At 32.3% G+C, this 25,294-nt stretch overlaps 1 protein-coding gene across 1 annotated transcript; it reads right to left on the bottom strand.

Moving 5' to 3' along the window:
- Positions 1–10,737: 10,737 nt before the first annotated feature.
- LOC133294112 (two-component response regulator ORR24-like) lies at positions 10,738–15,301 on the bottom strand. The gene is made up of 5 exons (XM_061492769.1): positions 15,169–15,301; positions 12,788–12,940; positions 12,137–12,538; positions 11,924–12,000; positions 10,738–11,628 (listed from the first exon to the last, which is right to left on the bottom strand). Exons 1-5 carry the CDS (start codon positions 15,299–15,301, stop codon positions 10,738–10,740), a joined length of 1,656 nt encoding a protein of 551 aa, XP_061348753.1.
- Positions 15,302–25,294: the final 9,993 nt, after the last annotated feature.

The raw sequence follows: 25,294 nt of genomic DNA, 5'->3' as shown, positions 1-25,294 counted from the left end.
AAAAAATTATATTTTATGAATTTTGTAATATTATTTATTTTCATTTCACACTCCCCTTAGTTTTTTCCCAATCTTAAGTCTTAATGTATGCTAATTCTGTCAGACATTATTTAGAAATTTATTTTTGCCCTCCATATATGGATAACATTTGTCATAAATAAAACTTTTTTCCTACAGGAGTACTAACATAAAAAAATGAATATCACAAAAGTTTAGTGAAAAATAATAATAGTACCTAAAAGTATAAAAAAGAAAAAGAAAAATTGACCTGGTGGATCAACCTACCGCCAACATATTTTGACCCGCAACCCAGCGGGGCGGGTTGGTGGGTTGAGATATGTAACCCAACCCGTCCCGTTTTGACGGGTTGGCGAGTTGAACCGTGAATTCAACTCATATTGCCACCTCTACTTTTGGGTTGAATTGATTCTTTATACCCTAGTAATTGTAAATATCTTTTTACAATAATTTAATCGCATATATCATATTACCTGTCCTTCTTTAGCTATACGATAATGATATTTTGAAGCCAACAATTTTGTCCGTCGATAATAGTTCCTCTCACAATCTTAAGAATATATTTCCACATCACATGATACTTTTAAATAAATAAATTAATTCAACATCCGAACATTTATAGCTAAGACATCCAAACAGTATGAAATATTGAAGTCAATTTTTTTTTAAAAAAAAAAAAAAAACTTGACAAGCATAAATAGTTAATACAAAAAGTAAAATCACATTACTGGTGAAGTATATAAAGTTAAACCTATAAGACATACTCATGATCTAATAAATTCGAGCAATAGCTAGGAAGTGTTTTGACATCACAAGGCCAATAGAGTAGCTTATCGACCCATTGAACTTTCAGAACTTAATCTAAATTTTATGCTTTAAGTTGACTCATGTATTGTCCTCTGATTATATCTCCATTATGTGATAGCTGGAATTGAACCTAATGTAAGTCAAAACTTACTAAGTGGGGGTCGTTATAGAAGTGCATGCAGCTAGCTGGTTGCCATTTAGACTTCTGAGAGGAAAGAACAAAATTTGAGTGCCATCCTAACCTTTATGTGAAAGTGGGACGAAACTTAATAATGAAAAAGATAGGAATCTAGCAATGAAGCATGAATTTTCTACACCCATGTTTTTGCAAGTGCTCTAGACGCGTTTAAGTTATATGCAACATATAGGTAGTGGTCTTTTCTTTGGTGGATACATGTAGATAGTGGTCTTATAAATTATTTATGCAATTTTTTTATATATATTTTATTATACTTTTAATTATTTTTAAATATATTATTTTTATTTAAGTTTGATAATATTCGTGATAATAATAAATTTATATGTTTTTGGACATATTTATTCAAGATCATATATATTATTCTTATTTTCTATTTGACAATGACTGTATATGAATATGACCAATGATCCAATAATTAATTTGGGTTAGACACACAAGCATTCCGCAACTATGCACACGAACATGCATGTATGGTGCTTTATAGATACGGAAATTAAATAAAACAAAATGAACTATAAATAATCGCAAGACATTTACTAACCACGGCACTAGACTCGTAGCATTTACAAATCACACAACAAAATGAAGAGGCCAGCGCTGCCTTTACTTTATAATATTCATTATAACTTTATAATATAGGGAAAATGTGTGCCATTTTAAATAACACACCTTACATCCTTTTACTCTCATAAAGAGGTAAAATTCACATCTTTAAAACCTTTTCCCTGGACTCTTTCTTCTATAATTTATCTCTTTTTCTCACTTAAAATGACATGTCCTTTAAAATTATACACATTTTCCCCTTATAATATATATAAAGGCCTGGATGTTCTCATTGTTTGGCATAATTTTTCCTTGATATATTGATGATTAAGAAAAGAATGAAAGAGGAATGATCCTATCTGTGAGGTGACCTTGGAACCATCAATACTATTTAAACATTTGTTGGAATGATGGGATGAGCTCAACACAAATAACATCATAAGACAATTGGATACATGACTTGAATGTAATTGAATGTTTTTTTAGCTGATGTTGGTACTAGAAATTCATGGACGTGTAATTCCATCAAATGTGTTGTCATGTGTAACTCTTTCTTTGTAAACTGAATATGTGCAGGTTCTTAAAGTCAAAGGGAATTCTAATTACTTTGCCTACCATTCCATAGAAACAGTTTGGAGTTCTTTGGAATTATTGAGAATCTACCTCACCCCATGATGGGGCTGTTTTGCATATTCCAGCCGAAGGGAAAAAATAATTCAGATGAAGGTAGATGAAAATTTTCTTTTGTGGTGAATGAAAGATTATCTTCCAAAAGTGTGTGTCGTTCTTGCTTGGAGGCTTCCGGTAACACAAGTGTGCTTGTGTGTTTCTTGGTTGGATGCTTTTGTGCTGCTGTGTAATTTTAGTAGCATGTTATAGTGTTTCATTTTTTTTATCTGATTGTATAAATTGGGGCTTTGGGAATTTTTCTTTGGGGTTTTGATTATTAAGTCTGTATTTGAATATTGTATCCTTTTTTTTTTTTTTTTTCTATTTTTCATAGTGCAAGTGCTAGGGAGTGGACTCTCTGATTGATCTTTGTCGTAGGAAAACTTGGTAAAACAAGTTTCTGAACAAGTAAAAATCATGTGTGTTTTTTTCTCTCTTTTCTTTTTTCTGCCAAAAAGAAATATGCATTCTTCCACTGAATTTCAACAATTGGTATCTAGAGCTTAGGTTACATGCCTCTTTTTGCCTGTATCTGTGCTCTGTAATTGCTGATACATGTTGATTAATTTCTTTCTTTCAATTCTTTATTGCATGCTTTATTTTGTTTCTGCAATTACTGCTGTTTTTTGAGTTTTTTATATCAAGAATATTATCTGTTATTTTTTCCGCGCTTCCTCTCCCCTTCTTTCTTGTATCGCGTCTGTTCTTGTTGCTGTCTTGGTTGCTGGAATTCATCAAGATGGGCACTGCACGCGTGGAGGTGGAGAAATACGATGGCAAAGGAGACTTCAATATGTGGAGGAAGAAAATGAAGGCTGTATTGGTTCACCAAAAGTGTTCCAAGACCTTAGGTGGTGCTAGGGATTTGCCTACCACCATGAGTGCAGAGGATAAGGAGGAAATGCTGGAAACTGCATTCAGTTTGCTGATTTTGCACTTGACTGACAATGTACTTAGACAAGTTGATGATAAAACCACTGCTGCCGGGGTTTGGTTAAAGCTGGAATCCCTTTTCATGACTAAGTCCTTATCAAACAAAATTTATCTTAAGGAAAAACTGTTTGGATTTAAAATGGACTCTAATAAATCATTAGATGAGAACTTAGATAAATTTAAGAGGATAACCATAATCTTGGCTAATATGGATGAGAAGATCTCTGATGAAAACCAAGCCATTATACTCCTAAATGCCTTGGTTGATGCTTTCGAGGATGTGAAAGCTGCAATTAAGTATGGTAGGGAGTCTTTGTCCCTTTAGGATGTGTTGGTAGCCCTTAGGTCTAAGGAATTGGAGATGAACTCCAATAAAAAGGCTCATGTAGAGGGGCTGAATGTCAAATGGAAACTTAAAAAGAAATCCCAGTTTAACAAGAATAAGTGAAATAAAAATAATCATAAAAAAACAAATAATCATAATAAAAACAAGACCAAGAGAAGGGAAAGCAACAAGTTGCCCCTTCTAATAACCACAAGACAGATTATGGAAATGTGTTGAGTGGTTATGAGAGTGCTGAGCTGCTGGTCATGTCTGATAACTCCACTAATTTGGAGTGGGTGTTGGATTCTGGGTGTACACTTCACATGACACCCAAGAGAGAGTGGTTAAGTGGTTTTAAACCATTTGAGGGAGATAAAGTGTTAATGGAAAATGATGATACTTGTCAAGTAACAGGTATTGGGTCTGTCAATTTCAAGATGGGTGATGGGACTGTCAAATTCCTAAGGGATGTGAGACTTGTCCCCACCTTAAGGAGAAATCTAATATCCTCGAGGATGTTAGACATGAATGGATACACCTTTAAGAGTGAAAAAGGAACTCTAAAGGTTGTTATGGGGTCTAGGGTGGCTGTGGTGGGTAAGCTAGTGAATGAGTTGTACATTTTAGATGATGAGGCCGTAGGACTGGAATCCTGAGTGGCCTTGAAGAGTTCCGATCTGCCCTTTCTTTGGCATAAAAGATTTGGGCATATTAGCAACCAAGGATTGCAAAAGCTATGTAAACAAGGGATCCTTTCTTTACAGAAATTTTCTCCTCTTGACTTCTGCGAGAGCTGCATCCTAGGGAAGTCCCATAGGCAAAGCTTCATAGCAACCAAGAATCAAACAAATGGAACCCTTGATTACATTCACTCTGATCTTTAGGGTTCTCCCAACATTCCTAGTTTCCTTTCGGGTTGCCAATACTTCCTCTCCCTTATAAACTCCTAAAGGAGGGTGTGGACCTATTTCATAAAGCAAAAGGATAAGGCTTTTGATTGCTTTAAAGAATGGAAGGTTGCTGTTGAAACTGGGAAAGACATGAAGGTTAAGGTACTTAAGACTGATAATGGTCTTGAATTTTACAATAGTCAATCTTTTGATTATTGTAAGGAACATGACATTGCTAGATATAGAACATGTGTTGAAACACCTCAACAAAATAGAATAGCTGAGAGGATGAATAGAACAATTTTAAATAAAGTTAGATGCATGTTATCTGAATCTGGCTTGGGTAAAATCTTTTGGGCTGAGGCTGTTTCAACAGCATGCCATGTGATAAACATATCTCCCTCATCTGTTTTAGCCTTTAAAACTCCCATGGAGCTTTGGAATAATAAAATTCCTAATCTGAACTACTTGAAACCTTTTGGGTGCTTGGCCTATGTACATTTTAAGCAAGATAAGCTTGGGCCAAGGGCATTAAAAGCTGTTTTTATTGATTACCCTAAAGGCACAAAGGGTCTCAAGTTGTGGCTGATTAGTGAAAAGAAATATATAATTAGTAGGGATGTTACTTTTGATGAGCTAAATTTCTACAAAGATATTTTGCAGGTTAAGGAGCAAAATAACCACCCCAATAAGGTATAGTTGGAGGTGGATCAGTCTGTCCATACAAGGAAGAATGCTAATATTTTTGATCTGGAAGAGGATCATGAAGATTCTTTTGAAAATGAACAAGAAAATACTTCGGATGTCCCTAGGGAACTAGAGACTGGAAATAATTAGCAAGGACAAGTTCCTACTGATTATTTGTTGTCCAGGGATAGAGCCAGGAGGCAAATAAGACCTCCTAGCAGATTTGCACATGCTGATATTATTGCTTTTGCTTTGCAGGTTGGAGAATTGATGGAACAAGAGGAACCAACAACCTACATGGAGGCAGTGAAGACAAGTACTTGGAAGGAATGACATGCAACAATGGAGGATGAAATGGATTTACTAATAAAGAACCAGACGTGACTCTTAGTGGACAAACCTCAACATAAACGGGCAATTGGATGTAAGTGGGTTTTCAAAAGAAAACCTGTTGTCCCTGGTGTAGAAGGATCAAGGTATAAAGCTAGGGTGGTAGCCAAAGGCTATGCCCAAATGGAGGGAGTAGATTATAATGATATTTTCTCTCCTGTAGTTAAACACACTTTTATTAGGCTTCTGTTATCTGTTGTAGCTATTTTCAATTTAGAATTAGAACAGCTAGATGTTAAAACTTCCTTTTTGCATGGTAATTTAGAGGAGCAAATTTTTATGGAGCAGCCTGATGCCTTCATAAAGAAAGGCTCCGAAGACAAAGTCTGCCTTCTTAGGAAATCCTTGTACGGCCTGAAACAATCACCTAGGCAATGGTACAAGAGATTTGATGACTTTGTGATATCACAAGGTTTCAATAGGTGTAGTTATGATAATTGTATGTATTATTTGAATGCTGATGATGATAGCTATGTTTACTTGCTTATCTATGTTGATGATATGCTCATTGTTTCTAATAACATAGATAATATTAATAAGCTAAAGGAAATGTTGAAAAGGGAATTTGATATGAAAATCTTAGGCCCTGCCAGAAGAATTTTAGGTATGGAAATTTTTAGAGATAGAGATGCAAGAGTGTTGTCTTTATCTCAATCACATTATGTGAAAAAGATTTTAAAACTATTTGCTATGCATTTGCCCAAGCCTGTGAACACTCCTTTAGATGCCCATTTTCATTTGAAACCTGCGTGTGGTGAATTAGATGAAACTGAATCTGTTTACATGCAAAAAGTGCCTTATTCGAATGTTATAGGAAGCCTAATGTATGCTATGATAGGCACTAGGCCTGATATTGCTCATGGAGTGAGTGTAGTGAGCAGATTTATGTCTAAACCAAATAGAGAACATTGGAATGCAGTACAAGGATTTTCAGATACTTAAATGGATCTTGTGATAATTGTTTAAATTCTACTGTTGATGATTCTAATCTGTTTGGTGTTAGAGGATATTGTGATGCAGACTATGCAACTGATCTAGATAAGAGAAGATAAGTGACTGGCTATGTCTTCACGGTTGGAGGGAACGTGGTTAGCTGGAAATCAAATCTCCAGCATGTGATGGCCCTCTCAACAACTGAATCAGAATATATTGCATTGACTGAGGCAATAAAAGAAGCCTTATGGCTTAAAGGCATTGTATTAGAATTGGGACTTGGTAAGGATGTTCCCAAGGTTTTTTGTGACTCACAAAGTGCTATTCACTTGTCCGAAAATAGTGTCTTTCATGAAAGGACCAAACACATAGATGTTAGGTTGCACTTCATTAGAGATATTATCTCTAATGAGCAGGTTGAGGTGGAGAAGGTCTCCACTTCATGGAACCCTGTTGACATTTTCACCAAATCCGTTCCTGTAAACAAGTTTAAGGATGCCTTAAGTTTGTTGAAGGTTCTGGGTCAATCTTGTTGAGAATATATGGTCAGGGAGGCGATATCCAATTACTGGTACTTGCATACTACCTTATGAAAATAAGGTGGATTTTTTATATGTATATGTGTGTATTTTCATTAGTATCTTATTACACTGTCAACTTTACTTGTTTAAGGGTAATTTAGACTTTACGCTTATTTTTATTAAAACATTGAGTTTCATCATTCATATAGGTTAATATACATGTTCTGCATCATTCAATTCAGATTTGCAAATTCTCTCTCTTCGATATTCAGTAACTAAAATTCCTTTGTTTGCTCTGATAGGGTTTCACTCAAAAATCCAAAAATCTGACCTTAGTTCGCTGTTATTGTTGCTTCTTCTCTGTTGTTCATCTTCTGCATGTTTTGCAGGTCACCAACCGGAAGTCTATTGGTGGGTCTTGGAGAAGTGATGCAACGGTGGTGAATAATGAAGATTCTCAAGGGTACAAGATCTGTCGTTCTTGCTTGGAGGCTTCCGGTAACACAAGTGTGCTTGTGTGTTTCTTGGTTGGATGCTTTTGTGCTGCTGTGTAATTTTAGTAGCATGTTATAGTGTTTAAGTTTTTTTTATCTGATTGTATAAATTGGGGCTTTGGGGATTTTTCTTTGGGGCTTTGATTATTAAGTCTGTGTCTGAATATTGTATCCTTTTTCTTTCTATTTTCATAGTGCAAGTGTCAGGGAGTGGACTCCTTGATTGATCCTTGACGTAGGAAACTTGGTAAAACAAGTTTCTGAACAAGTAAAAATCCTGTGTGTTTTTCCTCTTTTTTTTTTTTTTGCCAAAAAGAAATCTGCATTCTTCCACTGAATTTTAACAGGATGTTTTGTTTTCTTTGTAGTGTCTGCCTTGTTCAAAGCAACTTTGTGGTGCGACCCGACCCTGTTCTATTTTGATGTGTATTGGTATGTGTAGAGAATTGAAATATTGTGACGGCTGGAAATTTCAGTAATGTTTTGGACAGACTGTGCTGAAATGTTGATGTAAAAGTTATGTCATGTTAATGAGTATTCACTATGCTTGTGTTATTGGATCTTAATGTTTACTCTTCAAAAAAATAAAAATAAAAATTGTTTCAATGAAGTGAATTTTTTTTTTTGATAACAACAATGAAGTGAATTAGATCATGGAAGCCATTACTAGAAAGAATTTACTTGAATCTAGAAATATCATATTGATTTTCCTATTAAAGTGATGTGCCTATAGATTGCAGTTTAAACTTTGCACGGCTGCACGACTAAGCTTCACTAATAATAAACCTAAATGTTGAAGGGCTCCTAACATATAACTTTTATCACAACATCCCAAAAATTTATAACCAATTAATGTATTTTAATACCCCATTTATTGTTAATTAACTGGCTTATAACATCATTTTTAGGTTCAAATAGACGGCTTCTTTGAAGTAAAAATAAAGAGACAAGGGTAAAGATTTGTAATGGAAAAGTTTTTTTTTTTTTTAAGGATGAATAATATTAATTACTTGAATATTATAAATGTTAACTAAATGAAGACATTTTAATCTCCAAAAATAAAAAACAAATACAGTTAACTCATATCATATTCACTAAAGAAATAGGAATTACATCATAGAATTTACTCCCAGAAAAAACTACAAGATAGGGGTAACTTTCACAACAGTTAAAAAATAAAGAGCAAGGGTAAAGATGTGTGATGTAGAAGTTTATATATTTATTTATTTATTTGTTGATGCCTTATGAAGGCAGTTAACTCATACAATGTCCATTAAAAAAATATGAGTTACATCAAAGAATTTACTCCAAAAAAAGACTCCAGGATAGGTTTAACTTCCAAGATTTTTATATTTCTAGATTCTTGGTGAATCAAAAGGAATTAAATGAATGATCCAAAAGTTAAGCATCAAATCTCATTGCTCCATCCACCAATATCTTCTCATTATAAGCCTGCATCATAAACCACTTTCAAGAAATGATGCGAATAAAATAAATGTTAAGTGCTTTCATTTTAGACTAAGTGGGGTGTATTCGATTAGGATTTTAAAAGACTTTCTTGAGATAAAAAAATCTTATAGATTTTAAAAGACTATTAAGAATTGGAGAGACTTTAAAGACTTTTTTTAAAGATTTTTTTACAATCAAGATTTCATAAGATTGGATTTTAATATAATTTATAAGATTTGAAAGGACAATACGGATTTATAAGTTTTTAAAAAAATGTATGAATTTTTAACAAACATTCAAAATTACTAAGCAACAGTTATTCACAAATCTAAAGTTATACTAGTCTTCCACTCATTAGTATTTTCTCGTTCCTGCTGTTGGAATTGACCAATTGGTTGAAAATTATCTTTTTTATTTGGTATCAAAGCTATGCATATATGATTGTAAGACCTAATTTTTTAATTATTAAAATAATTTTATATTTGCAAATAGAACCTAAAGTTCATGATAAAATTTCGTTTGGGGGTTTTTGTTCTACATAATGAGAGTTTTCTAACCATATATCATATGCGTATTTTCATTGAATATTCTAAGAAAATTTTGAATATGAATTTTTGGGTTTTATTACGTGAAAGTTTAGAAAAAATTTCAAATTTTTTTCAATCGATACATTGAAATCTTAAATTGCTTTGGGGATTTTGAAAAATAACTTTTTAGTTATCTATTAACACAAAAATTATTTGAAATCGTTTCCTATAGTGAAGGAATTTCGTTCATGAATATATTGTTACAAAATATAGGGTTCATATTATGAAAGTATCAATCTTTCTTTAAATTGATATTGTTTCATTTATGTAAAATGAAAATTGGTTTGAGCATTTTAGTTCCCATGTTATATTCTCACTATTTTATGTTATTTTTAATACAAAAATCACCCATTTTTGTGCCAAGAAAAACAGCAACCCATAACTTGAAAAATTATTTTTTAAACTTCCAAAATTTCTCAAAAATGGCTAAAAAATATGCTATTTTGAGATAGATAATGTTAAAATCTTGTTGATTTGTTGTTTCTGAATTATTTTGTGATGAAAATCAGCTCAAAAATATGCTATTTTAAGTTTTGACGAAGCTCTTATGGCGAAACATGATTTCGAGCGGGTCAACCTGCCAAAGGATGAAGAAAACACTGCAATCGAGAAATCTCAAGAAATCTTAGGGGTTAGGGTGAGATTGTGAGAGAAACATTCTATTTATATTTCTTACTAAAGTCTCACTAAATCCACACCAATAGAAAATCCATTAAAATCGTTAGATTTTTGAATACCACAAGATTGTTTTTCCATTGTTTAAAATCTTGATAAAATACCAATAGATTTGGACGAACTCTAAAATAATCTTTTAAAATCCTAATCGAATACCACATGACTTTTTTCAATCCATTAAAGTTCTAATTGAATACCAATGATTTTTTGTCCAAAAATAATCCATTAAAATCTTTTGAAATCTCAATCCAATACACCTCCCTAAAGCTAGAACCTAATTATAGCACATTATAAGCATAACCCTTTACAGTCACACACACAAACCATAATAAGATACACATGATCATATATAACCAAAACTCTTATATCTTGTCCTCATTTTGCAATATTTGGTTGACTTTTAAAGTCAAACATCCATGAACACCTAAAAGTAATAATCATAAAATTGAAAAAAAAAAAACAATGTAACTCTAAGCATTAAAAGTAATTTATATCATGGTTTGAATTAGGTTAGGCAATGCTAATGGTATCAGAAAAAAATTTTAAAGCATGAAAAAAATGAAAGTGTTAATTTCTCTTAAAAAATGAACAAATACAAGAATATTGAACCATACCTTTTAGATCCTACCATTATTTATATCATCCAAAGACCCAAAAATATCCTCCTCAACAGGTTCTTCTTGGGGCATTGTTCGCTGCGAAATGTAGGCATCATTTGACATTATTCTTTCCTCAAAATAGAATTTCTCAACTTCTGCAGAATGAGTGATTAATGGAGTAGCCTCATTCGATTGGACAACCAATGATGCATTAATTCTCTTGCTGCAAACTGTATTATTTTGGTCTAAACTATGCCCCAATGAACTAGGGTCCTCATTCAATTGGCAATGCAGCTTCCTTCTTTTAGCATCCTCCAAAGGAATTGCAACATCACTTGTGGAAGAAAAATCAACTAGATTGTTGTCTGTATGATAAGCCGAGGAGGAAAAATTCAAGCTATTATGAGGTTGTTTATCATTGTATAAAACCTCACCAGAAGGAGAAGAGTTGTCATGAAAGTCAGATGAACCCATAAATTCACTTAACCCACTAATTGGATTAAATTGCCTAATACTAGTTGTACAGTTGCACTGCTTGAATTGGTTAAGCTCATTTGATTTCGGAATGCCATGTGATAAACTTGAGCTTTGATTTGTAGAAAACTTGGGCAACTGGATGTTTCCAAGTGTTTTGATGGAGCTATTTATATTTTGTGACTGAACAGGCTGGATTAGCGTAGAGGAACTAATTTCTCTCCAGTTCAAGCCAGATGGGGAGTTCAGGTTACAGAAATTTCCACCCAATGCATTTAAAGGTTGTGTAGTGTTTAAGATTCTTCCTGATACAGACGATGTGCTAAAATCTCCATATGTATCTATTGAACTCATCTGCATGTGAGGATTACTACGACCAAATGCAAGAATTGTGCTAGCTTGTTGAGTTTCCTTCTTAAGGGCAAGTCTATATTTCTGCAATACAAAATGAAAGGGAGCTTATGCATAATTATCAAAGAGTTGTACATCTTTCATGGACACCTATATTTTCATAAATTAACATTGTTCAAAATTTTAATGAATTATTAAATCTAGATGATTATTAAACCATCATTTATTAAAAGTTAAAATGTAGATTATCCCCCTCAACTTTGATCTTGTGCTAAAATTGAAACCAAAGGGTTCTATATGCCAAAAGGTGAGGATAATTTGCATTTTAACTATAAATAATCCAAAAATTAATGATAAATGATAAATTTAAAATTCATACCTGTAGATGGCTTGCAATATTTTCTCTTGTAAGACCTTCAACATTCATCAAGTGAAGTATTTTCTTAGGAACAGCTTCTGCAATAGTAGTTGGAGAAAGTTCATATTAGAAATGATAATATCCATGTTGAGGTATCAAGTAGTCACATTTAATTTACATATATTCTCATGTAAAATAAAAAAAAAGTAAATATCCATTATTATAAAAACTTACTATTAACGCCCAATTGATTAACTGCAACAAGAAATTTTGTATGCAAATTAGTATTCCAATTTAAACGAGGCCTCTTTTTAGTTGAAGCTTCTACAGTCTCTTTTTCATTATCTTCTTCATCTTCTTCTTCTTCCTCACTTGGTTCCTTCCTTTTTTGACCCAATATTTTATCATGGTCAACATTATTTTCTAATGAAATGCCTTGACTGCCTTCCCTGTCTATATTGCAGGATTTCTCCTCATTTGGGGACTTATTCTGATCCTTGCAATTAATCTTTCTTCGCACCACATGTTGCCATATGTTCTGCAGCACTTCAATTCGAGGAGGTTTAATTAAATAGTCACATGCGCCATGTATAACACCTTTCTTCACTTGCTCTTTGTCACTGTATTCTGACAACACTATATCACAAAAAATAATAAAAAAGCAACAACTCAAGTTAATTGGTGAATTCATTCCATTATTTTGAGAGAACACATGTTTATCATTCTAGATTTATCTCCAACTATAGGAAGAACAAATAAAAAATTAAAATAAACTAAATTTAGAAATTGGAAATTTTTCACCAGTTAAATACCAATATTAATCTCAAAATAAGAAAAATTAAATATCAAGTCAAATAATGTTAAGACAAGAGTGTTTGAGCTTACAGATGACTGGTATGTCCATTTCAAGTCCCACTATCTCAAGGAGCTTAAATCCATCCATGTGTGGCATATTTACGTTAGTAATAATAAGGTCAAATTTATTTCTATTTTCCCTCAACATTTCTAGCGCCTCAGTTGATTGAGTAGTTGTAGTAACTGCAGCAAAAGTAAATTATATGTGAAATTTGCTCAAAATTGTACAAGGAAAAGACCCTATATTGGATCAAGGTATATCAATTCATCTAATAACAAATGCTTACTCAGAATAAGAGGATTTATAGTTCTAACAGTAACGTTGCAAAAACAAGAATTTTTTTTATAAATGTTCAAATTTCAAAAGAAATTTTAATCTTAGGAGATTTAAGAAAATGCCCGTCTTGCGAAAAAAAATAAAAAATTTAAGTTAAAAATAAAGGAAAGGGAAAACTTTATAAATGCCTATCTCTTAGAATAAAAAATGTCAACTTTTTTTTAATCTTAAAACCCTTCCCCTTCGCTAATTTCAAATAACACTATTAAATATTATCATATTGTGATTATTTTGTCATTCAATTATTAAAAATACAAGAATATAATTGGTAAATAATTGTTGAAATTGAATTATTTTGATAAATCAGCCCCATATTATATGAAATTCACTTTAAACTTTGATGGTCAAATAATCTAATCATTTACCACTGTTAATATAATTAAATTTTAATACTCAGAACTTTATTAGTATTTAGTTTTTTAAAATTAAAATATTAAAATTTTCACATTGTGATTATTTTGATAAATCAACCCAATATTATACGAAACTCACTTTTAAACTTTGATGACCAAATAAATGTAATCATTTAGGACTATTAATTTAATTAACTTTTTACCCTTGAAATATTTTAATATTTAATTGCTTTATTAAAAAATCTATTATTTCCATTCAATAAAATAATTCAACTTCTATTAAAAATTTTAAAACTAAACAAAATTTATGTCAGCGTGTATTATATAATAAAACTTGTAATCTTATATTTATATAAAAATTTAATGCATAATAATATTCACTTACATAAAATTAGAATATATTATCAATAAAAATACAAAAAATAAATAAGTATTATATGAATATCTTCTTCATTAAAACTTATATGAATATGATTGAAGGATAATAGAATTTATAAATAAAGCAAAACACAATACTTAATGGGTATTATATTGATATATTATACATTTTCTAATTTATTAAAAAATTAATATACTTTTGATTTCTATTAGTTTAAAAATTTAGAAAAATAATTATAAAAAAAATCAAATTTAAAAGTTGATAATATGAAAAAAAAATTACAAATCAATAAAAAAATTGTTAATTAAAAATAAAAAAAACGTTACGTAAGAACGTTTATATCATATATTGATCTTTTTTAAGAATTGGAGTTATATGAATAAATATAATATGTAAATATCAGTATATGCTTAATTAATAGTAACGTTCATTCAATTTACTAATGTTATGATTCGGAAAGTGAGTTTTGTATAATATTGGGCTGATTTATTAAAATAATTTAATTTTAAGAATTATTCATCGATGTAAGATAGAAATCAACCTATGTAATTTTGAACTTTTAGACAATTAAAGAGTAAAATAAGCATAATTTGATAAAATTCAAATGTGTTATTTGAAATTAAGAGAGGGGTATAAATGCTTTATATATCAGGGGCCATTATTAATTAAAAAAATATTAGGGACATTATTTTATTAATATAATTAGGGGCATTTATAAATTTTTCCAAAAAAATTGTCAAATGATGTATTTGACGACTACGAGGGACTAGGCACTTTGCATAAATAATTTTTCTTTGCAATCTTTACCCTCAATATTAAAGACATGCTATAATTGCAAATTCAGCTATAAATTTTTTTAAATCAATATAAGTAATTTTTTTCTTATAAAACTACTTGTTTGAATGTTCCAATTCACGTATGTGGAATTTTAAATATTAACTTTGATCATCAATTAATTAATATAATTTTCATACATGAAATTCTTATATTGAAGTTATATATATCATTATCCTCCTAATTTTTAGTCCACCTTATTTGTTCAATTACAAATTACTCGTACGAGAGGAAGATGCTGAAATTACACAACAAAATATAGAAAGAATCAATAAAAATCAATAGAAATCACAACGATTTTTCTAATTTATAATCAAAACATAACTTCTAAATCAAAAGACAAAGACGATTAAAAGTGAAAACTTAATATAGTTTTATGCAATAAAAGTATTGGGGTTATAATTCAATTTGTTAAAACCTCAATCAAATTATATAGGGATGATGGATAGGTAGACTCAAATCAATGCAGACTTATATTGACTGAATGAAAACAAAGAAAATCACGTACCACGATACTCGCATTTGCGAAGCATGTTCTCCAACACTTTAAGACAAAACTGATCATCGTCAACAACTAGAACATGCATACCCATGGGAAAAGGGTATATTGTCCTATTTTCATCCATCAAATGATTCTCCATAATCATCTCCAATCAGAACCAAATACCTACATGAGAAATTAAGGAATGATAAGATATCACAAATTACAGGAAAAAAAACTCCAAATTACAACAGAAAAATCTTATTTTCAATTTACTAAACAGAAATTAGGACCTTTTTCATCCTATAGACAAAACAACTCACGACAAGAACTAAGGGGGCGTTTGGTAGAGGAGAAATTTTTTTTTATCCGAGAATCTCAATTTTCAAAAATATAATTTTTACATTCAGTTTACGATAATATCCGAAAATATAAAATTTAAAGAAATTCAATTTTTCAAAAATACTATAAAATTTAGCGTACCAAACGCCCCCTAAAAAGAACATGAAAAGACTCAAACAGTGATGGTGACTAACATATAATAGTGAAGGAATTCAATTGGTTCAATTGAATTGAACCGAACAAATGCAAAACATAAATTACCTCAGTTAAAGTCTCTTCCTCTTTTTCTAGTATTTGTATTTGTCGTTAACTTTTTATCGCAGCACAACAGAAAAGTTTAGTGTTTTTTTATCTTCTTTGAATACCAATACAATGAAGCTCTTACCCTTTTTTATAGTCTGCCACCAAATCGTGACCTTGACCCTTAATCATTCTAGAAGATTAATTGATACGGTATCGCTCGATTGTATATCTGGGATTTGATGGACTTTATTTTTCCAAATTTATATTAATTTACTTAATCTGTTGACATTATTTATATTAATGTAATTTGTTTCCAAATTTATATTAATAATACATACTTTTCATATTTAGGTTCTCAGATTTATATTAAAAAATTTGGCCAACGTAATTTCCCCAAAAATATTTTCTTTCCTTAAATTAAGCCCATGATTCTAGGTATTATTACTATATTGACAATGTTTATATTAACATACTTTCCAAATTTGGGTTTCATATCAAGATTTAAAGGGATTGATTGAATGATAGGTATCGTTCCTTTGTCAACCAAAGGGTTAAATATCCAAAAAAAAGATAGGCTCATAATATCAAATAATAAATGCAAAATTTTATTTTATTTAACGTAATTAAAATTTATAAAATTTTCACAACAAAAGTAATTATGTTGACCTCGTTTGTATTAATACACTTTCCATATTTAGGTATTGTCGACAAAATAACCCCCCCCCCCCCCCCACCCAAAGCAATGATTCTAGTTATTTTTTTATTTTTGGTATTTTTTTGTAATTTTAATTTATTACAAGATTATAATAATTTTTATCATTAAATTTTTTTATCTTTTAACCCCAAATGCCGTCGTTTCAGGGAACGTTATACTTACTTTTCATTAAGGTTGTTGAATCACAATATGTATCGTGTATCGTTTGGCCGATTTCTTATATCGTGAATTATATCGAATTGTAAGATACAAAAATATAATAAAAAATAATAAAAATATATTAAAATATTTATTTAATTACTTCCTTTATTAATATAGATTATTCAGATTAATTTTTGTGTTTAAATCACAAATCAAATCTTTATTTTTTATATTTAAAATTATAATCTTTGATTTAATTTTCCTATGCTATGATTCACAATATGTATCGTACGATATAAAATCCTTTCTTATACATCCCACGACATGTATTGCTATACTTACAAATTGTATCGTATATCGTACGATAGTAGCTAATAACTATGCTTTTCATATTCAGGTTCTCAAATTTATATTAACAATTTTGGCGAACATAATTTCCCCAGATTTATGTTGACAATGTTTGTATTTACATTCTTTCCCCAAAGGATTTTCTTTCCTTAAAGCCCATCATTCTATAGGTATTATATATTATTATGTTGACAATGTTTGTATTTACATACTTTCCATATTTATGTTCCCAGATCCAGATTTGGGGAGATTGATTGATAGGCATCGCTCCTTTGTCAACCAAAGGGTTAAAATCGTCTCATAATAATAAATACAAAATTTTATTCTATTTAACGGACTTAAATTTCTAAAATTTTCACAACAAAAGTAATTCCGTTGACCTCGTTTATATTAATGCACTTTCCTTATATTGGATTTATTTTCAAAAAATTTGACAAAATAATTTCCCAAAAAGGATTTTTTCCCCCATAAAAACCATGATTCTAGTTATTATTAAGGCTGCCAGTTTTCTTAGTAAATATCATTAAAATCTAAAAAGGCAATTTTGTCAGCTATATATAAGGTGTTGTTTCCGTTGAAATTAGAAAGTGTCTAATCACAAGTTTATTCGAATTTCCAATTATATATATATATATATATATAATATATGTGACAATGTAAATTGTAACAGTCCGTTGTACACCAATATTGTTAATATTAATTATGATATTAAACGCAGTTACAATCACAACAATTCATTATAAAAATGCGAGTAAACTTTTTTCGTTTATTACGCGAATATTTAAAACAATAAAAGCGTAATAATTAAAAGTTGTGACCGTAACTGTAAACTCTTGCGGAATACTTATTTAGACTACTTTTATAACTTATTTTACTTACTACAAGTCACTAAGGGGTTCCCATAAACCCACTTAGCATAATTTTCACTTTTACGTTTTCTACCCTTCCGAATATGGTCCGGTCTATAATTTTCTGCGGATATACCGAATTCTACAATGCTCCCATCTTTTGATATGTTATTTCAAACTCAATTACCTTTCTAGGAAGCTATCACACGAGTTATTTAGAGTTCGTTTGCTCCAGATATCGCCGTTTGAAGTTGGACAAGCAAAACTGCCAACCAACCCAAAAACAGCTCCAAACATCCTTCACTCCACGAATTACTGCAGAAAATCCACTCAACTAATTTTCCTAAAATTTTTATACAACAAACTACACACCTCAAGATTCAATTTGATATATCATAAACCTAATTTGACCAAGTAACGAAGCGGAAATAAATTTCTCAAAACCGATCTAGAACTGCCACATGTGCAGTGAGCAAATGGGCAGTCTGCACTCTCTGCCTTCTACAGGTCTACGTTCAACTCAGAAGTTTACCAAATTTTACCAAAAGATAGAGTACATATCAAGCTTCAAAATGGCGTATGACACGTCCCTATCGGACCTCTGTGGAGGGAGATATGCTTTTCCGAAGTTCAGATAAATTATGCCAATTTCTAAAAATTTCACCAGAGTTTCCTTTGTTTTTACCAAAAATCCCTAAGTTTGCTAATATATTCTAGGACCTCAAATGTACCTAATAATCATTGGGTGGCACACACAAGGACCAACAATGGCTTGGGGCACTTACAACCCATCACACTTTATTTTACTTATATAATATGTATCACATTGCTTACTTTATTAATACTCAATACGTTTCAATCATCAAAGTCCATTTGCATGCATTTACTAGTCATACAAATAATCACAATCCTAAAATAGGCATATTGCCCTTTCATCATATTACACATGCTTCAATTACACAAGATCCAAATTACAATACTTACAATTATCCAAATTACAACATAATTCATAATCTCCAAATGCCATAAACTACATGTACCTAGACTTAGGAAAAAAATAGCATGAACAAATATGACATACAACTCATCCTAACAACATATACAATGATCATGCTCTAAGTCTAGCCTAGGCTCAATGGCCATCAAAATGCAAAATATATAAAGTCCTCCAACGACTCATCCTACAGGCTTCTTGTCCGCAGCTCCCGTACCACTACTACCTCTTGAAATAAAGCCCCCAAGTCTGGGTGAGATATACGAATATATCTCAGTAACCCAGAGGTTCCAGAGTAAACTCCGCCCAATGGCTCACTTCAATGAAAATAAATAATATAAAACAACATCTTGAAAAACGGGATATAGCAAGGGATTTAGAGAAACTGGGGAACATAGGGATACAAAATACGACGAGACTGGAACGATAGCCACCAATACCACGCAACGTCCTGCCTAATGGCTCGGCATATAAGCCTACAGGTCTAACCAAGGCGGGTTCCTAGAACATCCAACCAAGGCACCCCTCCCGTCCATATACACCCGAGACTTCATAGTGTGCTCCTATCCGGATCACACACCACGACTCTAGGTCAACTGGGACTCCCTCTCGGAGACCTATCCAGTGGAAGTCCGAAACGCCTGAAGGCAAAACTGTCTACTGGCCAGAGACTTGGTACCTATGTACCAACATACATACTAAATGCATTATCATGTTGCTCTACATTACTTACATAGATTTCCTACCATCACCCTCAACGGGCATGATGGAACACACAAGGGGATCAAGCCCCAGTACCAAGAGGTTACCTTAATAAGCCTCTCCACTTAGCTCCAAAGCAGTATATTTTCCAAGCTCGTTACTCAATATAAATGTCTACACAGAGGACATTCCCAATTACTTAAAACTCATACGAACACATGCAAGTTACTAATTATACAAGAATTATTCCAATCACTTACCTCAATCCCACTTGGTCCAAGACCAAGGGCAATCCACCGACTCACGGTTCGGGGTTCAAATCAACGTACGACAACCTACAACAACCATGTACGAATCATCAGTACACAGCAATTCTATCAGAATACGAAAAACGTCAAAACCACCCCTACACCCTTGTAGGTTCGGCCAAACATGTGCAAATTTGCATTTTATTTTTCTAAATTTTCTTTCTCATTTTATTAGGCATCCTTAGGTTGCCGAAAGGCCATATCAAGTGCCGTTTTTCATCTTACGTCTTTTAAACGTCTTTTTGCTTAATATTTTGCTCTATGTCCAATTAAACACTCAACACTACCAACTATTTTTCCATTGGTTTTCCAATCTTCTAACCACCACACAACCCATCTAATTACCATTTAACACATAGTGCATCACTCAAATAATTTCCAACAACATTCATTCCCTAATTTCCTTTAAAGGCCGAATTGTACCTCAATGCCACACCAAGGAATTTCAATCAATTTTAACCACTCCACACCTCATACAATCCCATTATATCATCATACAATCATGCCACAATCCCATCATTCAATCCTTACAACAATTTTCCAACTCAAAGTCATGACATCCTAAAAATTTTCTATGTTAAAAATTCACATTTTTCATCAGTAATTTTTATTGCATTTATGGCTACTACACATCATTCTAAGGAGAATATGCAAAGGGCTCAGGCGAGACAGAAAAGTTACTATGACAATCGTCATAAACCCCTATCTTTTGAAGTGGGAGACCACGTGTTTCTGAGAATTACACCCACATCTGGACTCGGCAGGAGAATGGGAACAAAGAAGTTGAGTCCGCGGTACTTGGGGCCATACCTTATCTTGGACAGGATTGGAGAATCAGCTTATCGATTGGCGTTACCGCCTAATTTGTCCGAAATCCATAACGTCTTCCACGTGTCCCAGTTGAGAAGATATCTCTCTGATACATCCCATGTACTACAGCCAGAAGAAGTGGAGTTAGAGAAAAATCTGACGTACCCTGTTCAACCAATCCAAATTCTTGAGAGGTCAGTCAAACAACTTCGTTCCAAGGAGATACCGTTGGTGAAAGTGCTCTGGAACAATAAATCCGCATATGAAGCCACTTGGGAGCGTGAAGACGACATTCAGAATCGGTATCCAGAACTCTTTAATTAAGTACGTAAGTCTAATTTTGCGGACAAAATTCTATTTTGGTGGGGAGAGTGTAACATTCCACGAAATTAGGAAGTTATATGAATTTTAGTTAGGAACATGGAAGCATATCTTGAATTCGAATTATATATATATAATTTAGGGTGTCATAACCGCGGTATTTTGACCCGGTAAAACACTATTCACTGAATTTTCTGAAACTTGACTAACCACTTAATTTTTCGTTCTGAATCCATTTCCAGGGTTATTTTTATCATCTGACACCTTCTACTCAATTTTTATCTTCCTAGGGTTGCGTGTTAGCTAATTACCGTTTTGCCATTTCTTTGTATTTTGGCCTAATCTTCAGGATTTTCACTAATCCTTCACTTAATTACTCATTTAATATTTTAATACTTAATTTAGAATTGTGAGGTGTTATACTAAACATAATAAAACCGAGCTTCCTACCTCTTCACAAGGGACGCCTAGCTTGCTCCTTTGTGGTGTTTGAATTGGTGGCTTTTCAAGAAGAGTTCTTGCGTCTTGACAAAGGGTGGTGTTAATCAACATTAGAGGGTTTGAACCTTCAAGCCTAACACTGATCACCTTCGAGTTTTGATTTACGAACAAGGTATCTCTCTATCCTAGAGTATGTATCTTGATTGGTATGTGTGTTTCCGCTTTGAAAATTTTTTGTTTTCATCCTCACATGCCTACGGCCATCAAGGTTCTTTCTTTCATTAAGCCCAGTGGGCTCCTATGTAAGGGGACATGTTAGAGAATAATAAAACCATTAATGTAGCCTCACCCAATAGTTTAAGCTTTTGGGTTGAATTGGTTCTTTACAATATATTAAGAGCAAACTTACTTTAAGATAATGAGTTATACATTTAAAATGAAAATATGTTGTATAAATTTCAGAAAGCATTAATACATTGTAATAAAGCTAGATAATTTTTATAATGAGGATGTGTTGTTTTGGAGAGCTTTTTCACACTATTTACTTTTGCTGAAGTTTGGTGTGTTTGAATCTACGTAAGTTTAAGGGAAGGTGCAAATAGACCTGCAAGTAGTCTTGAATCTCTTTATTTTGTTATGATAAGACTATACTAAAGAGGAAAGAATTTAGAAGCTTGTCTGAGTTAAATTTTCTGAGAAAGCTATTGGTGAAAATAACTTATGCCTTTTGTTGTGTTTAATGTCTTTTGTGGAATGATGGCAAAGAGAAAGAGATAGTGGATTGGAGAGAGAATGTGTGGTTGAATGGGTAACAAAAAATAATTTTTTGCATCCCCTAATTAATAATCCTGACTTCGCCACTAACCATAATTAACTTGATTGAGGCCTTGTTTTTTATATTATAAACTACATCCCAATTCTTATAGCAAAACCCGATTTTCCTATCTTAAGTTGAACATCCACCTTACTCCACTGCACCAATACAAGCTGCTTAGGAGGATTATAGACGAAGTCATGCCTTCTCCAATTTGACCTCCAATGCCCTTCATATGTCTAAGATTTTTACTCCATTTCTAACTGATATAGTATACTTAAAACTTTGATAAGGACTAAATTTAGTGTAACTATCCCCGGCAACGGCGCCAAAAACTTGTTGGGCGTGAACTAGTTGGTTGTTTAAAATATTATGATGAAGGATGTTTCCCCATTTTAGTTCATCAAGAGAAAACACTTTCGTTCTCTTGACTTCAACCCAAGTGCGCAAGTGCACGCATCAAGTAATAAAGGAGACTATTAGTGCCCAGATTATCGTTTCCACGAGGATAGTACTCTAATTAATGCCTTAACCTATTTTAAAAAGAATGAAAATGAAAAGGAAAGTTAGTAATTGACTTGTTTGGTCAAACATTCCCTACTGTCTTGACAACGGTCCTCAAGAACAGTAGGTTCAATCTGACATCAAACAGCTCTGCGCTTCGTTATGTATGATATCCTTCTTGTTGAGAGAAGGAACAACAGTATTCACGAGAGAATGATTGATACAAGATTGAACAAAGAAAAATACTAAAACTAATGATAACAATAATTAAGAGACAACAATATGGAGTGATGAAAATAGTTTTTAACATAAGGTCTTTTCACTGCCAACTCTGATTCCTCAGCTCATGGACTAAATGGCTCACAAGTTTCCATATTCTTATGGCTCCCTTGACTCCAACAGTTACTTAGCATGTGACCTTTAGTGAACGAGGTGGTCCCTTATTCCTAAGGCAACCAGCAGTGTTGTTTCCACAACACTGCCTTCCCCTTCTAGTTAAGCTGTCTGAAATCCCTTCCTTATGGAAGTTCCTTTCCCAGTATGTTTTCAATTTCCACTTATACACAATGAATATAGCTCACTTAACCAGAGAAATACAAAAGCTCCAGCACAAAAGTTTCTAAAATAGTTCTTTAAGAACTTCACAATTTCTCTGTTCCACAGATAGTTTAGCCCATGGCTACTACTTTAAACATAATTATTCCAAACTGAAATCCCATAGACTCGAGATTCAGTTCAGAGATAATGAGTGGAAAGGAAGAGAAATAACACATATATTTAACTGGGAACAAATTAGATTACAACAAAGTAAAAAGATGGAGAAATATAGTTGTTGCTCGTGAGGAGTCTCAAGTGGTAATACAGAATATAGAAGAAGTTGTTGTCACTTAACTAATGCTAAAACTATAGAACTGAAATGTAAAAACTACAAAATAAACTAAGTGATCTCTTCTTAAGGAATTCGATGATCTTCTTCGTGCTAGAACGTCTTATTTATAGGTAGAAGAATGGATGGCAAAGCTTGTAATTTCTCTGGAGTTATTTTCTTGACTGCAAGAACGGGGAGGTGCGAACAATGTTCAGAAGGTTGCAAGTTGCTGGATGAGACACTTATTGTTGAGATGTGCCGTTTTTTCTGCAGTCCCCCATGTCCTGCTTTCCTCTTAGCCAATGGGAACTCTTTATTCCCTGCTATATATGTTTCTTTGTGCTTGATTGTTGTACCACTTATGCTTTATGGAAATTTCTTTTCAACATTTTCTACAAAGTGGTCAGAGAGATTGAGTGAATGGAGCAAGTGTATTTAATGTTCCCAATCTGTTCCCCTTTTATACTTTTCTCAAATGATTACATCATCATCTGTTCCCCCACTATGTTTTTGTTATAAAGATATAAAACAAGTGTTTTTAGTGCTAAAGTTGGTCATCAGGTGAGGGAACAGATGGTATTTTGCCATCAAAATGGGCTTAGATGGGAACAAATTTTGTCCCATCACTCCTCACAATCACAAGTTAAATCACTACATATTTTACAATATTATTATGATTGTAAATTATAGTATATGAATTAAGAACAAATTTTTTATTTGGAGATTGATTTAAAATTTTGGATAAATTATATAAAACCATAATGTACTTAGGTGTATTTTTAAAATGCCATTTATTATTTTTAATGGAATCATTTAACCTCCTTATACTTTTATACTATAACAATTAGACATGTAGGTCAATCTTAAGACAAAATACCCTCATTTAGATCCCACCACAGTAACCCTTGTAGCTGGTCACCGGTAATCTCTGTTTGTCATAATCACTGCCACCAATCACCATTCATGCAGTCAAACGCTGATTGCCCCTTGCCAAAGAAATGCTTGAAAATTTCGCTCTACTAGAAGTTTTCCATTTCCCATGTTTACATGTTCATATCAAATAAAATTATTGAAATCTTTCCCATCACTACTATTAAAACATCATGTTTATAGAATATCTTCCATTTTGTTAACTTAGAAATAACAACCATGTGCTATTGGTGTAAGATTCCAACCCCAAATGCATTGTCTCTAGCCCGACTTAAAGGTTCTGGTTGGAAATACTGCAATAACCATTCTGCAAGTGGCACTTCAAGATGGTGGCTTCATCTAACCCTACTTCTTAACTACCTTGTTTCTTCAACAATTTGGACTAAATATGTTGAATTGAATAGAAATTCAGATATTTTACTAGGTTTGTCCTTGTTGGAAGTCAAAATAGTTAATATTTTATTTTGGGGAAAATTTTTCATGTTATAGGATATTTCTTTCTCCTACTAGTGATACATCGAAATGTGTGCAACAACTTTTTTTTTTTTTTTTAATGCGAGGTGGGACCCATCATATCTTGTATCTATAGTAGGAGAAATTTTTTTCCTACAACATGAAAAAAGAGGGACCCTTTATTTTTTTCATCTTTTAAGTGCAAATTGATTTTATTTATTTATTCTTTTTGTTTATGTTGCAATTTTAGATCTGTTATGTTTCTGTTAGTTACGAAGAAAGTAAAATAAGGAGCTAAATATTCACCTTTACTAAATTGATCGAAAAGTACAATAAGGCTGAGTATATATATGTGTATATATATATATCAA

The sequence above is a fragment of the Gastrolobium bilobum genome, unplaced genomic scaffold (genome assembly GCF_033153095.1).
Source record: "Gastrolobium bilobum isolate Gb01-03AN ecotype WA unplaced genomic scaffold, APGP_CSIRO_Gbil_v1 utg64140, whole genome shotgun sequence".
Lineage (NCBI taxonomy): Eukaryota > Viridiplantae > Streptophyta > Magnoliopsida > Fabales > Fabaceae > Gastrolobium > Gastrolobium bilobum.
The sequence above is the reverse complement of the archived record's forward strand: the minus strand, read 5'-3'. Positions and strand labels throughout refer to the sequence as shown.

What these genes read in the sequence shown, in the direction of transcription:
- LOC133294112 (XM_061492769.1), bottom strand. Translation starts at nt 15,301, where the DNA reads ATGGAGAATCATTTGATGGATGAAAATAGGACAATATACCCTTTTCCC. An exon ending in TCGCAAATGCGAGTATCGTG is followed by an intron (nt 12,941 to 15,168) that starts GTACGTGATTTT and finishes CTTTTGCTGCAG; the next exon opens with TTACTACAACTACTCAATCA. An exon ending in ATATTGCAAGCCATCTACAG is followed by an intron (nt 11,629 to 11,923) that starts GTATGAATTTTA and finishes TTTGTATTGCAG; the next exon opens with AAATATAGACTTGCCCTTAA.